Source organism: Schistocerca cancellata, chromosome 11 (genome assembly GCF_023864275.1).
Source record: "Schistocerca cancellata isolate TAMUIC-IGC-003103 chromosome 11, iqSchCanc2.1, whole genome shotgun sequence".
Taxonomy (NCBI): domain Eukaryota; kingdom Metazoa; phylum Arthropoda; class Insecta; order Orthoptera; family Acrididae; genus Schistocerca; species Schistocerca cancellata.
This window is the reverse complement of record NC_064636.1, coordinates 67,695,987-67,711,341: the sequence shown is the minus strand read 5'-3', so window position 1 is coordinate 67,711,341 and position 15,355 is coordinate 67,695,987. Positions and strand designations below refer to the sequence as shown.

The window sequence follows — 15,355 nt, the reverse complement described above, 5'->3', positions numbered from 1 at the left end:
AGTTAGTTAAGTGTGTAAGCTTACGGAGCCATGACCTAAGCAGTTTGGTCCCATAAGATCTTACCACAAATGTACAAATTTTACAGTACCTACATAGATTTTGCATTCTGACACTACCTTTCCAGCAAGGCTGCTGCCCTTCTCCAGCATCCCGGCTTCAGCTTTTTCAGTTACTTCCTTTACATCTACGCATAGCATACCTCTCTGTTTTTAGCAAATTCTGACTCTAAAATCATCTACTCTTAGACTCAAGTTTTGTATTTCTGTAGTTAGGTTTTTGCAAACGTCTTGCAGCTCGTTGACTACGTTCGTCACATTTTTTACCGACGCATCCACATGGGATTGCGTGTCCTGAACTTGACAAAATGCTTTACTGAGGTTTTGCAACTCACCTGCAAGTTGTTCCCGATTACAATTTGCGGATCTTACCTTTTCCGTTAACATATTTATATTGCGAGACATGTCGGTAATTATTTCTTGTTTTAGTTGTTTACCGTGCTCTGTGAACTTACTGGATAATTCGTCAGATAGTTCAGTGCGTATATTTTTGCCCACTTCTCTCAACTGTTGACTAATACTATTCTGGGAATCGTTTAATACCTGGTTTTGCTGTGCAAACTGTTGTGTTATTAGTTGCATTAGCTGTGGCGGAGTGTGTGTCTCACTGGTATTTGTATTGCTTATGTGAACTGTTTCCTGTGCTTGCGTCCGCGACGTCGTGAGCCGATAATCAAAGGAATTTTCGCTATTGCGCACTTCAGATTCACTAGTTGAGAAAATGTTTCCCGGTGACACCTGAGAAATTGGCTCATAGAGCGTCATAAGAGCGGCATCATGACTACCATTATCACAATTTTTTAATAATGGGAGGCCAACCTCGTCGTTTTGGTAGTCATTGGCCAGTTCACGATTTGGTGCGTGACCTTCAAATGTTGACAAGCTCGGATTTCCGCCATCTTGGCATATTGCATTTTGTAATGAATTTTCAACAATGGCCATTTCCTTTGACTCCATTCTGAACAGTTTTTATTAAAATTATGAAAGGAAAATAATTTTAAACATGAAATTTTGTTTGAATCGCTATCCTTCAATTAAATGTTGACTTTACACATATCTTCGTCTTTTCTATAGAAATCCACTTTCCGTAAAGGATATTAATTGGAAGGAACAAGGATCTACTGCGAGAGAGACGGCGCCAAGCGGGGCCATATAAGCATACAGCGCAGCAACTTCCTACTTTAACCGCTGAAATTCGCATTCCCAGCGCATCTCGTTCGTAGGCAGAATTTCATTTTAATTTGCTCCTTCAAGTTGTTAATAGTTTCAACATCATGGACATGTAAAAATCCAACAAAGGCCTCATTAGTTCTTTGTAACGATAAAATGGATTTTTTTTACAATCGTATTGACTTACTAGGATCACATTAACAACTTCAGTTCCTCTTCTTCCATTGTTGTTGTATCCTATTTTTCCAGGATTCCCTCATTTTATCCCCACGAAGTCTCTTCTTTTCTTCTGTCCATGTTGTTCACGATTTTCTATTTCTTCTGCTTTGAAAGCCTTCCAAATTTAGTATTTTGTTTTTAAAATGGTTTCTTTCTGCTATTTATGATTCTTTTATGTTGTTTCTTTCAAGATTTTATCTTACTTCTATAATCCATGCTATTGTCGATTTCTTCTTCCAGAAATATAGCAGTATTTGTTTTGTTGGTCTATTTCCATCCATTCGGTGGAGATGTCCAAAAAAGGTTAATCTTCGTTTGGCCATTACTGCAGATATTTTCTCTATATTTTTGTAGATCTCCTCATTACTTCTTATTTTCCAACCATCTGCGGTTTTCATTGCACCCATTATTTTTCTAATAATCCTTCTTTCCAGTATCTCTAGTTTGTCCATCTTGTAGTTCATCGTTAGGCATTCAGATCCATATAAACATTCTGGTTGTACCACTGTGGTGTAGTGTTTTAGTTTTATTTTTCTCGATATACATTTCTTGTTGTAAATATTTTTGGTCAAACCATATGCTCTTTCCATTTTGTTAATTCTTACATCTATTCCAGATTATTCTAGTCCAATCTGTTGTATAGTTTCTCCAAGATATTTAAATTTATTTACTCGCTCTATTTTACCTATTTGTGTTTCTATGTATTTTGGTGCATTTTTTGTATTTGTCATGAATTTTGTTTTTTCAGCTGAAATGGATCATTTACCTAAAAAAGTTTTTTCTTCAAGAATTGAAAGGTCTGTTCACATTCCTCTCGGCACCGTCGTGTCACGGTTGCCATTGAATAGTGGCGGGAGGACTAGAAATATATATTGGAAATCTGAATAAATATTTGCTGTTTAAATAATTAAAAAGTAAATTTTGAGAGAATGATTGAAAAAAATGGAAGGTACACATATCCTGTGTGAACTTTAACTGGCTCTAATAGAAACAGACCTTCAATATTCAATACATGTATTCAGCATTCGTAAATTTACATACATCCTTTTCTTGTTAACGCTATTGTGCATGAATATTTGTATGACAAAACTGGTTCGGATCGAACCTCCTCTGCTGAAGCGAATTCTTCTTGTTATCTTCGATCCTCTTGATGCAGAATTCCCGGCGCGTCACGGAAAAGCCACAGCGACCTCTGACTGTGCTCCCTGTATGCTTCAATTTATCTGTCAGGCAGCGAATTATTGATTATGGAACAGTGACTCGTAACAGCACACTTGTTTCAATCTGTGTCTTCGCTCTTCTTAGGATTCACAGAATGAATAGCGTTCAGTTTTGAATTGGAGTGTCGACACTTTTAATTTCATAGATAAGAGAGACATCAGTAACTACCGACCTATATCACTGCTGATATCATTTTCCAAAATTTTTGAGAATGAGATGTATTCTAAAAGAGTATTACATCTTGGCAACAATAATGTCCTCAGCAAATCAAAATTTGGGTTTCAGAACGGTTGCTTAACTGAGAATGCTGTTTACATGTTCACACACCAGATATTACAAGCATTACATAACAAAATAGTACAGGTAGGTATTTTATGTGACCTATCCAAAGCATTCGATTGTGCAAATCATAGTATACTCCTCGATAAATTGAAGTTTTTTGGGATTGATGGTATAGCCAAACAATGGATCATGTCATATCTGACCAAAAGAATGCAAAAATTTGTACTTATTAGTAATTCAACAAAGAGAATCCAGGGACATAATTCTGACAGGGGAGAAATCACGTATGGGTTTCCCCTAGGTTCAATCTTACGTCCACTAGCGTTTCTCACATATATAAATGATCTACAGTCTAATGTACAACAAGCAGAACTAGTTCTTTTTTCAGGTGACACCAGTATGGTAATCACTCCCAGTATACGTGCAGAAATTGAAAAAGTGGTGAACAAAGTTCTCAAAAGTATCATTGACTGGTTTTCTGCGAATGGTCCCACCCTGAATTTCACAAAGCCACATATTATTCAGTTCTGTACCTCCAGGGGTACTGCACCAGTGATAAGTGTAACATGTTGTGATGAAATAATTCATATAGTGGGCAATTCAAAAATCTGTAGTGTCCATATTGATGAGAATTTAAATTGGAAAAAACACAAATTTCGGAACTCCTAAAACAATTTAGTTTAGCCACGTTTTAACTTAGTCATAGCAAATTTTGAAGGGATAGAAATCGGTAAATTTACATATTTTGCTTATTTACATTCAGTAATGTAATACTGAATAATGATCTGAGGTAACTCATCATTAAGAAAGAAGGTCGTCACTGCCCAGAAACGTGCTGTAAGAACAATATGTGGTGCTTACCCATGACCACATTGTAGACATCTGTTTGAGGAGTAGGGCATTCTGACCGCTGCTTCACAGTATATTTACTCCCTCATGAATTTTGTCGTAAATAATCCACTACAGTTCAAAAGCGACGATGAGGTACGTAATTAAAATACAAGCAGAAAAATGACATTTATTAATCAACATTAAGGTAGTCTTTAGCACAGAAGGAGGTGTACAAAGCTGCAAAAAGTTTTTGGCAGCTTACCCAGTGATATAAAACGTCTAACAGATGGCAAGGTGAAATGTGAAAATAAACTGAAAAGTCTCTCCTTGACAACTCCTATTCTGTAGAAGAATTTCTATGTTTGTAATGCGTAAAAGATGGTGGGATAACTCAATCTGTATATATTACTTACATTTTGGAGAAAAAATAAGTGTATGGTGATGTTTAGAGTACAAGTAGAAGTACAAATTAATTTGCAATATGAATGCACCAATAATCTTAGGAGCCAACATCCCTCCAACTAATGACATTGCACAACATCATATCACTGGTATAATCTCCCCTTTGTAATTTGTATCCCATTTCTTCGTGTTCTAGGTTTATTTTCGTATCATTCTTACACACAACAGGAACGAAACAACCGAAAAAGATTTTTAGCACACGTCTCTCCAGATTCTTCCTCCAACAGTCGGATTCGTGACTGCTAAGGGGAGGATGTCAAAAATTTTAGAAAATTGATTTTTCAAAGATATGCCTATTTTGTACCGCATATCTTCATGAATATTTCGATGTATAAAAAATATACATTTGAGTGATTATAAGCCAAACCCCTTTGCACAGCTTCAATCCTACACAAAGTCACCAGGGCAACAAATACAGAGCAAAGGGTGTTGCAACAAATGTGACACCAATGGCTCAGGACTTTAATGGAAGCCACCAAACCTATATCAGGGACCTTGCAAATGAAAACTTATTGAAGAAATGTGTTCATGGTGGTACCCAAAAACCAAATGAAAGTTTTAACCAATGTGTATGGGAAATATTGCCAAAAACCATTTTTGTTGGACAAAATGCAGTTGCTATTTGTGTTTATGACGCGTTTCATGTTTTAATGATTGTGTGCAAAGCAAGAAATATGTTTTAGAGAAAATGGGAATAAATACCGGAGTGAACTGCATCAAAGCTTTGTATGCGATAGGGAGTGTGTAGTGAAAGCAGATAAATTATTTTTGGAGGTGATAAAATCAGGAATGTGAAAAGAATGAAAACCGACTAAGAAAATGGAAAAGAACTTACTTATGGTGCTGGACAGTTCTAAAGGAATGACACATACAAGCAGAAACTTTAATGGCCATTTTCCGCAAAACAGACATTTCTGAACTTAGGTGCATGTAACATTCATAATAAGTATCCTATTACTTTCAAACTTGGAATGCTCATTAAACACAAACTCCTTAATGCAAATCTCTATAATTTTGTAAGTCGATTAAAAACTGTGCTAAAAATTGAGATAATATAACTATAAAACTTGAGTTTTCTCTAAAGGTGAAGTTAAAAATGCTACAGCACATTCATTTTTTCATAAATTAAATAAATTATAGAGTTTCATGTATCTGTAAGCATGGTTTGCATGCTGTGCAAGATTCATCGAAGGATCTCTCTTACTTATGAAGAAAGGTGTACCTGTAGCGACAGCAGCAGCCGATAGGAAGAGGAAAAATTATGAAATTTCACATGTAAAAAAATTATTTCTTTATGTTTTTGCAGTTCCACTGCTATGAGTGTGAATACCGAATCCTTCCTGGACATTCTGACGAAGTTTTATGATTTTATTTGTAACAGTATAGACTGTGGAAACTAAAATGTCCTCTGGTGTCTCTCCTGCTCCAAGTCGGCCGGTTTGACATCCTACCCCCCATAACACACGAGCTAGGAACACCATCCCATAACGACAGCACTACATTAAGTGCATTGGAGGGATACTGTCACTCAAATTTCTTTGTGATTTATATTGTTGTGTATTGAAACTATGTTGACTAATAGTTATCATAAGCATAATTGTTGAGCTTGGTGTGAACCTTACATTTGTGCTTTATTTTGCACCAAATACTGTGTAGTATGCTAGCCTACAAGTATGAGAAAATTAGGAGGTGCAATGTGTGAAGTGATTAGCTGAATGCCTTAGTTGTCCCACTACTGTCTTTGGCAGTGTGTGTTCCACTATCTGTGTGGGGACAGTACCTCAGTAGTACGGTCTGTGGTAATCTGACCACTGGCTTCGATGTGAAAGCCCTTCTCGAAGCAGTGTTCCTTCTGCGCAGCACGCCAGGCGCTGGAGAGAGCAGGACCGGCCCCTCCTCGCAGCCGCACAGTGGCCACAGCGACGACGGCCGGAGCCCAGCCACAGCTGCGCCCCCCACCACTCCCCAGGCCACTCCACAGCCTGATGAAGCTGCCGTCTCTCACCTGCGGTGAGTTCTGTCACAATAACAGCGTTACGCGTTGGGCAGTTAGCCCAGTGTTAAAGTGAAGAAATCGAATGTTGCTATTTTATGTTTTTGACGAAGCAGATCTTATAGTTCTGGTATTAAGTTATTTCTTTTATAAATTATGATCTTTGACGAGGCAAGGATCTACAGGTCTGCATCGTGACGTATTTTCAATTCCTAACACAACTGAGCTACTTAATGCAGTTACTTGTGTAAGATAGCGACTGTGTTGGTGAGTTAGAGGCAATCGGTGTTTTCAGCGATGATTTGCTATATTATGAATTAATTCTGCAGAGACTGGATCTTGTTTGTTTCTTCTGACTTGCAACCACGTTCAGTATTATTCAGTATCGGGCTGCCTCACCAAATAACCAGGAATCTCTGAAACTCCCACCGTCACTTGCATTTCCGCGATTACTCTCCCAACACTATAATGAGATATTCTCTCAAGGGTCTGTGGGAACCCCACCACTGGGGGAGGAGAATCAGTTGAGATCCATGTCTTACCCTACTACGAGAGATGTATGTGAGAACCTCTAGTGGCAGTTTTTGGAAATCATTCGTGACAACATCAGCCTCTACTAAACTGTCGATATCTTGCTGATTAACGCAGGCATGTTGGATCAATAAAAATCAGGTCAATTGTAATGCGTGGGGATCGTTGAGTGGAGATGGACACAGCAGCCATATCTCACCAGCTGTAAAACCCTCTGTGGCTCAGGGAGTTTTACAGCTGACATTGCAAAAGTTTTCTTTTTATTCACTGCAGACCAGCTTCAGCGTAAATTCGTCATCACGTCACTTTTCTTCTTTGAAATTATTGATCTATAGTGGTAGTCACAGATATTTGGCTGTCGCTTCGTGAAACAATGATAGTCTGATAGTGAACTGATATTGTTGCAAAATGCATTTCAGTGGCTAGCTGAATTCTACAGCCCCAAAAGTGGCAATTCAGAGTATTCAACATGCTTTTACAATTAATCAGAGTAGAATCCAACAAGTTATTGGACAATAGAGGAGTCTGTACCTATTCAAGGGGAAATAAGGAAGGTTACCCAGTATTTTAACGTTGAAAATGGGATAAGTAATGTTTCAGGTGACTTAAGAAAACATATCTCTCCCAGTTATTCAAGGATTTCGGGCTTTAATTACCTTTTATGGTCAGCCACAGATGTACAATGTCATTAGATTTAATGTCTGTGCCAAATTGAGCAAATACTTATAAGAATACTTATCCCAATCTGAACGCCTTTCGCAGCACAAGCAGTCAACAAAAGTTTATCCATGGGTCTGATAATGTTGAACGATACAGAGAAAGTTTGGTGAAATTATATAAATGAGATAGCCTAAGGGTATTTACCTAATTTCTCGTACACAAATAGCATCAGCCATTCAATATAAGAAGACAACCGACGATAAGGAAGTGTAGCAGGAAAGACTAAAGATAGAGGGCACAGGGAAGAATACTTTGTGGATAATCCAGAAACTCATTATGCAGCATAATGAATAACGCTGAATACAATTTCAGGGATAGTCTTTAAATTACGTTGCACATACTGGACACGATATTAGTACAATCTCAGTAGAAAATCGGCAGAAAACAAAGTAGAAAATAAATTATTGTGGTTGAATTAGAAACAAGACATGTTAAGGGAAGAATGCTTCAGCATAAAAAGACTGACATAAAAAGTTAAGAAAGCTGGCTAAAAATCGAGAGGGAAACAACAGCATGCGGAAATAAAAGATAAAGAGCAGGAAATGAAACATATTAACAAAATACCTGATAATGGAGTGAAAAGTTTGTTGACAGAGAGTTAAGAAAACCAGGCTGGGGAACAGATCGAGCGTAACATGGTACTGCTGTGAATAACAATGTACAGGGCGAAGACAGTGAAGGTTTCCTTTTTTCTTGGGCATCAGACAGTTGTGGTGACTAATAAAAGGTCCAACATAAAAAGACTAAAAGACTAAAAGCGACAACTACTTTAAACAAAAATAGTTTACAATCATAATTACACTGATAGAAAAGAATCACAAAACCAAAAACTTGTCAATACAGAGTAGTGAAACATCAAGGATACATTTGCCAGGGTAACATATTTAACTGATTAACACTGCAAGATCACAGGTCAATGTAGGTGTGAGATAAGCCACTGGAAACGTGAAATGGTCATACGCTGTGAGAAGGTCGAATTAAAACATGAAGACATGCATGAATTGTGTTGCACAAGTATCGGACGAGAGTTTGTGGAATGGAGTTCGATGTCAGATGCACTTGGTTGGTCAGTACAGGGACCGTAATGCTGTTTGTGAATGATGCTGGAGTTACTGTATGATGATGTCCCATATCTGCTCGCCTGGGAACGGACCTGATGATTGAGCATGCCAAGAGACATGTCTCTATAGAGCTTGTTAGGCTACAACAGCGGTAAGTGAGCTAGCGTTATCCTGTTGGAAAACTCCCCCTGGAATGCTGTTCATTAATGGCACCAGAATGGGTCGAATCAGCAGATTGAAACAGATATTTACACTCAAGGTGTGTGGGATAACAACGAGAGTGTTCCTGCTGTCATATAAAATGGCACCCCAGACCATGACTCCAGGTTTAGGTCCAATGTGTTAACACACAGATAGGTTGGTTGTAGGCCCCCAACTGGCCTCCTTCTAAATCAAAACATGGTCATTACCGGCAGCGAGGCTGAACTAGCTCTCATCAGAAAATACAACAGAGTTCGACCATTCCCTTCAGTTTGCCACCACTGAAGTGCCAAACGGTGGTGGTGTGGGATCAGTGGAACACACGCTACAGAGCATCTGGCTCGGAGCTGTCCGTGAAGTAACCGATTTGTAATACTTCATTGTGTTACCTGGTGCCAACTGCTGCTCAAACTGCTGCTGGAGATGTATTACAGTGCGCCAGAGCCATACGGTTAACACGATGGTCTTCCATCTCAGTAGTGTCACGTGGCTGTCTGAAACCCAGTCTTCTTGCGACGGGATATTCTTGGAATCACCGCAGCCAGCAGGCCTGCATAGTGGCTACATGCCTGTCAAATATTTATGCATCACGGTTGGAACATACAGCTTCTCATAGCCCTATTACAGATTTCGTTTAATCTCTGTGAGATGTTCATAACGGCGTCTCTGTCGTGTCGAAGGAAATTTTGACTAACATCAGCTTACTGCATCCAATCTCAAAGGTAACTAACGCTCACGCTCGTTACAGCGTGTAATTACAACAAGCTTGATTTGCTTCCTCATAATGGTACTAGTAGCGCCGCTCTTAAGCGACGCGACTGCCACAGAAAGTCATCATCATTCAGATGTAGAAACACACGTACCAACTTTCGTTTCTGTCACACTACTTCTTCGTGCCGCAATATTTTTCCGTCAATGTATATACCACTGCAAAAGGAAAAGACGTTTTTTAACATTGTTACCAAGAATCTCAAAAAGCTCTTAAACGACTTAATTCACATTTTTACAAGATAGTCAAATAAATGCTGGGACAGTGTTTCTGTTATATACCAATGGTGTAGGAGTGCGCCATTGATTAGTAATGAAAACATTTGAACACAGACACTGCTTAACCTCTGAAAAAAATTAAGAGCAGTGGCAGCAGAAGTCATCCAGTATAAGAAGTCGCCATCTTTCTGACAAAAGCCAAAGAATGAGTGTGTGTGTGTGTGTGTGTGTGTATGTCTATGTGTGTGTGTGTGCGTGTGTTTGGGGCTACAGGCGCTCATCGCCGAGGTTATCAGTTTCCTGACAACCAATAATAGAAGAGTCAAAGAGGGAGGAGGAAAGGATAGAGCTTCAAGGAACTCTATTGCCCTTCGGGTAGGAAACTGCCCCTAGAAAGCTGGAGACTCAAAAGTGGTCAATGACATGAAGATGCAGAAGGCAATGGAATCTAATAAATTAAAACCACGTAACTTGCATCCACAGGATATATGACAGTAACAGGAAAATGGTTGTGATGCCATCTGCATTGTGGAAAGATTCCGGACAAGTTACCCTTTTGGATCTCTGCAAATTGACTGCCAAGGTGAAAGTGACTATGAAATAGAGACGGAATAAGTTATTGTGGGATAAGATTCTATGACTTGGAGCTTTGAATTCAGAAGTTTGATTGTAATTGTAAAGCTAGAGAGTCTAAAAACGGAAGTGCAAAAGCCCAGTCTAGATACATTGGGGGTCACTGATGTGAACTAGGCAAAGGCTAAGCATTTATCTTAAGACACATTGAGGTATACCATCAGCAGCAGAAAATGCTATGTTGGGAGCAGGGTTCGTTATGAATAGGAAAATAGGGGAGAGAGCGGACTACTGTGAACTTCTCAACGACAGAGTTTATCTCACCAGATTCGACATCAAAAGAATGCAGACAGCGACAGTTCAGGTGCACATGCCAATCACACAAGTAAAAAGGAGAAAAGAAAGTATGAAATTAAAATGCGGTTGCAGGGGAAGGAGAAGCAGAAAGGGTCATCGGATATATGGGATTGGCATTGGGACGACAGAGATGAAAGTCTAATAGAGTTGTGCAACCAATGTGAGATGGTATTTACGAATACTCTGTTCAAGAATCGTGTGACGAAAAAATATACTTGGAAGAGACCCAGAGACATTGAAAGAGTCCTGCTGGATTACATCATGGACAGAGATTTCGAAATCAGATATTGGACTGTGAGGTGTACTCAGATGTAAATACAGATCTAATAATTATGAAGAGTAGAGTGAAGTTCAAGAGAATCGTGCAGAAGAATCAGTGTAGAAGAAGGATGTATCATCATGCAGTACTGAGAAATGATGGGATGTATTTGAAGTTTACCAACGATGTGGATATGGCGGTAAGGAACAACACAGTAGGCTGTCCAGTTGAAGACGAGTGTACATCTCTAGAACGTAAAATAACCGACGGTGGACAGACGACACAGATAAAGGGAAGCTAACTTCGGAGAAACCTTTAGTAACAGAAGAAATACTGCAACTGATCGACAAAAGAAGAAAATATAGAAATGTTCAGAGAAAGACAGGAATACAGCTACATTCACTGATGTGGCAAGAGTCGTGGGATACCTCCTAATATCGTGTCAGACCTTCTTGTGCCCAGCGTAGTACGACAACTCGACGTGGCGGGGACCCGAGAAGTCGTTGAAGTCCCTTGTAAAAATATTTTGCTGTGCTGTCCCTGGAGCCACCCACTACTGCGAATGTGTTGCTGGTGGAGGATTTTGTACAGGAACTGACCTGTCGATTATGTCCCATAAATCTTCTATGGGATTCATGTTCCGCGATCCATATGGCCAATTCATTTACACCAGTTGTCCACAATGTTCTTCAAATCAGTTGCGGACAGTTGTGGCTCATTATATCGTTGTTTGAGAAAATGGAGTCAAAAAATGGCTGAAAATGGTCTCGCAGTAGCCAAACATAACCATTTCCAGTCAACGATTGGTTCAGTTGGACCAGAGGACTCAGTCCATTCCACATAAACATAGCGCATACCATTATGGAGCCAACACCACAGTGCCTTGTTGTCAACTAGGTTCCACAGCTTTGTGGGGTCTACGTCACACTCGAACACCACCATCAGTTTTCACCAACGGAATTCGAGACTTATCTGACCAGACCAAGCTTTTCCAGCCATCTCAGATCCAGCCAGATTTTGGTTACGAGACCAGGAAAGGCAGGTGATACCATACTGTTAGTAAAGGTACTAGCATTGGACATCTGTTACCACAGCCCATTAATCCCAAATTTAGCCGCACTGTCCTCACAGATACGTTAGTCGTACATTCTACATCGATTTCTGCATTTATTTCACGCAGTGTTGCTTGTCTATTAGCACAGACCACTATGGTAGACAAAAATGTTCTTCGTTTTTTTTTCCAACTTAACAGAACTGCACACTCAATTCGACTACTGGTTTAATGTGCTCAGCATAGTTTGTGACCGCCTGTGGGTGATACAACCCTGACAACAACAGGGCAAGCTGCGAATGAAGTCATCACTCTCATGTGGAAGCAATAACATCATTCTTTCTGCAGAGCAACTCAAAAGATTTATGGAATTGTTTGTGGATGCTTATGTGATGCAACCCGTCTCCCTAGTGTATCCGCAACATGCTCAATGGGATTCAAATTGGGATCTCCCATGTGTGCAATATCTTCTATTTCCAAGAAAACGTCAATCACCCGATATGTATGAGGCATATCCCTATGAGGCCACAGCACCTCGCAACAATGGCATATCAGTTCCCTAGATCTCGTTACGATACCTGAGAAGAGTTAACCCTTGCCAATTCACCCATACAGTGTCATGAAGAGGTGTTCAAGTTGTCAACGTAATCGTTGCCCACACCATTAAAGATCCTTCTGGATAACAGGCTTGTTCCTCAATGTTTGGGCTCCAAAATCCTGTTCCACGTTCCCTCCATATGCAAATCTGTCGATAATCACTCTCCAGTTAATACTGGGATTCACCTGTGAAAATAACATTGACCCATGGTTCGGCCATCCAGTTGCCATGTTGATGACTTTACATATTACTCTCTGTGGAGATGTGTCAGGGGTTCATATACAACAGGTCTCTGACTATATAGGCTACTCTGCTGAGGCCTTCTGTATAACGTTTGCCTCGATACAACACATCCAGTGCATGCTGCGAGGTGTGATGCCAGTTGCCATGCAGTAGTAAGACAGTACCGTGATGCCCTTTTAGTCAAATAGCGGTCCCCCCTTTCTCGTATCACACGTGTTGGATCCTGCCCTCGTCTCCGAGATACAGTTTCTGTCTCTACAAACTGTCCCAACATCTGAGAAACAACAGTAAGATCAACATTGAGCCACCAGGCCACTTTGTGATTGTGCTGCTTCCATTCTTCCTATCGCCCTCCACTGCAGAGAGCCTGGCATGCGTCTTCTCTGTACCATACTCCACCGTCTGTGACTGTGCCTACAGAGATTGTGGATGTGGGACTACCCGAGAAACACTACCCCATTTCATAGGTGCACTGACTTCATTGTGAGCTTGGTTGTCTGTTGACTGGAATGCTGTCTTCCGTGTAGAACACGATGGTGCTGACATCTGTAGACAGTATGCATGATCACATCATGAATTAGACACAGGACAGGGAAATCGCAGTTTTTTGCTTTAATTTTGGACACCAGTGTATTGTGGTAACCTTCTTGGGGAGATGAGTTCTTGGGACTCATCACAGTTCTGCTTCTGTGATAGTGTTTCGTCCTCAGACATGTGTCTTTGAAGAAATTTGTTAGTATTGTCCTTTTGTTGCAGAAATCTATCTGGAGACATGAAGGGCGAGATGCTGATTGTGGCAGCTAAGGAGGGGTCAGAAAGCAAAGTGCGAACGTTGCTGGCAATGGGGGCGGACGTAGAGGCGAAGGACGAGAACAACCGGACAGCACTGCACTGGGCAGCAGCCATGGGGCATGGGGAGGTGGCGGCCCGTCTGCTGGAGGTAGGAGCGGGCGTTAACGCCAGGGACCGCTGGCAGAACACGCCTCTCCATCTGGCTGCATGGAAAGGCCATGCGGCTGTGGTGCGGCTGCTGGCAGCTTCCTCTGCCGACCACAACGCCAGGGATCAAAGTGGGAGCACGCCACTGCACGATGCAGCACGGCGTGGCCGTGCAGAGGCGGCGGCTGCGCTGTTAGAGGCAGGGGCCGACAGGGAAGACAGGAATTATGGTGGGGACACGCCGCTGGACCTAGCCGAGCGGAACAACCACCAGTCGCTCATAGACATCCTAAGATCAAGCTGAGTGTAATGCAGATGACTAAGGAGTAAAATAAATAAAGCTTTCTGTGTAACCTCTGCTACTTTTAAAATAAACAATTCAGAAAAGTTAATCCTGCAGTCTTGCTTTGCACCCATATTTACGTAGTACATACAACGGATCCATTACCGTTACAACTAGAGTGAGAACTGTAGGTAGAAGGAGGGTGGAATGTGTGTTATTATAGGACAACTATCCACGGATTTCCGCCCAATAAAATCCAAACAGCAGACTTTGTACACAATTTATTAAACTGCCAATGCTAAACTCTTTTAAGTACCAACATATTCATGTAACTTACAGAGCTTAACAAATAGTTAAAACAAACAGCTTTAAAAACAATAACGGCGTCTTGCCACCATAAAATCAAACAACCTTTTACAATAGTGCCTTTGGAGTTTACCCAAGAGCCAAAATCCACTAATATGTTAACTTGGCATTACAATTTAAAATCATTTATATAAAAAAAACCTTGAGAAAGATAATGGCACTTGGCACTATAAAATCGAAGAAGCGCAACACACAACCAATAAATATAACAAAAAAATAATAATTTGATATAACCAAAGGGCAAGGCCAACCCCCAATGCAATCACAAACGAGCGAGCTATCAACACTTCAAAGCCTTCCCACTAGAAACGGTACCCGAAATAAACCACTGAGAGCTCCCCGACATGCCTCCCACAACTGCCCACTACTTATGCAAGTTGCTTATGTTCTGTAACACATGACAGATAACATCAACACAAGATAAAATTTAAAAAATCAAATAACAATATAACATCCCGACAGCACATGATAACCACGGCGCCGTTAACTCGGGCGCTCTTAACAAGTGCCGGAAGCCAACACACACAAATATTAATAAGCAATTCTCGCTTCTTAAAACAAAACAATAAACGCCAAGCGCATATGAATAGTAAAACCACAGTCTTAGAAGTGCCTTAACGATACCAAACACGACTATTCCACCAAGTTAATAATAACACAGTGAGAAAAAAATACAAAACATACCACTAAATTCTGTTACACAAACCAAATTGAAGAGATCATGTTGTTCAGGTCGCAGAAGACCACATATACCAAGCAACAGTAACTCACTATGCATATACTTTCCAAAAACGCCTTTCTTAGGCAGACTTTATCTAAAACATCAACTGCCAAATATACATGAACACAACTCCGGGTGGGTAACAGGAACCACCTATGTGAATTACTTCAAAAATGGAACAAACAGATACCACCAAAGGTAACGCTGAGCAGACTGGGTGGGCAACGACC

The 15,355-nt window shown here is 40.4% G+C and overlaps 1 protein-coding gene across 3 annotated transcripts in view; it reads left to right on the top strand.

Moving 5' to 3' along the window:
* LOC126108892 (uncharacterized) overlaps positions 1-14,147 on the top strand; it is an 88,299-nt gene extending 74,152 nt beyond the window's left edge. For all 3 annotated transcript variants that reach the window (XM_049914260.1, XM_049914258.1, XM_049914259.1), the window contains exons 4-5: positions 6,103-6,252; positions 13,573-14,147. In XM_049914260.1, coding sequence (XP_049770217.1) covers positions 6,103-6,252; positions 13,573-14,059 — 637 coding nt within the window. In that variant the 3' untranslated portion in view covers positions 14,060-14,147. The remainder of the gene's footprint in view (positions 1-6,102; positions 6,253-13,572) is intronic.
* The last annotated feature ends 1,208 nt before the right edge of the window (positions 14,148-15,355 follow it).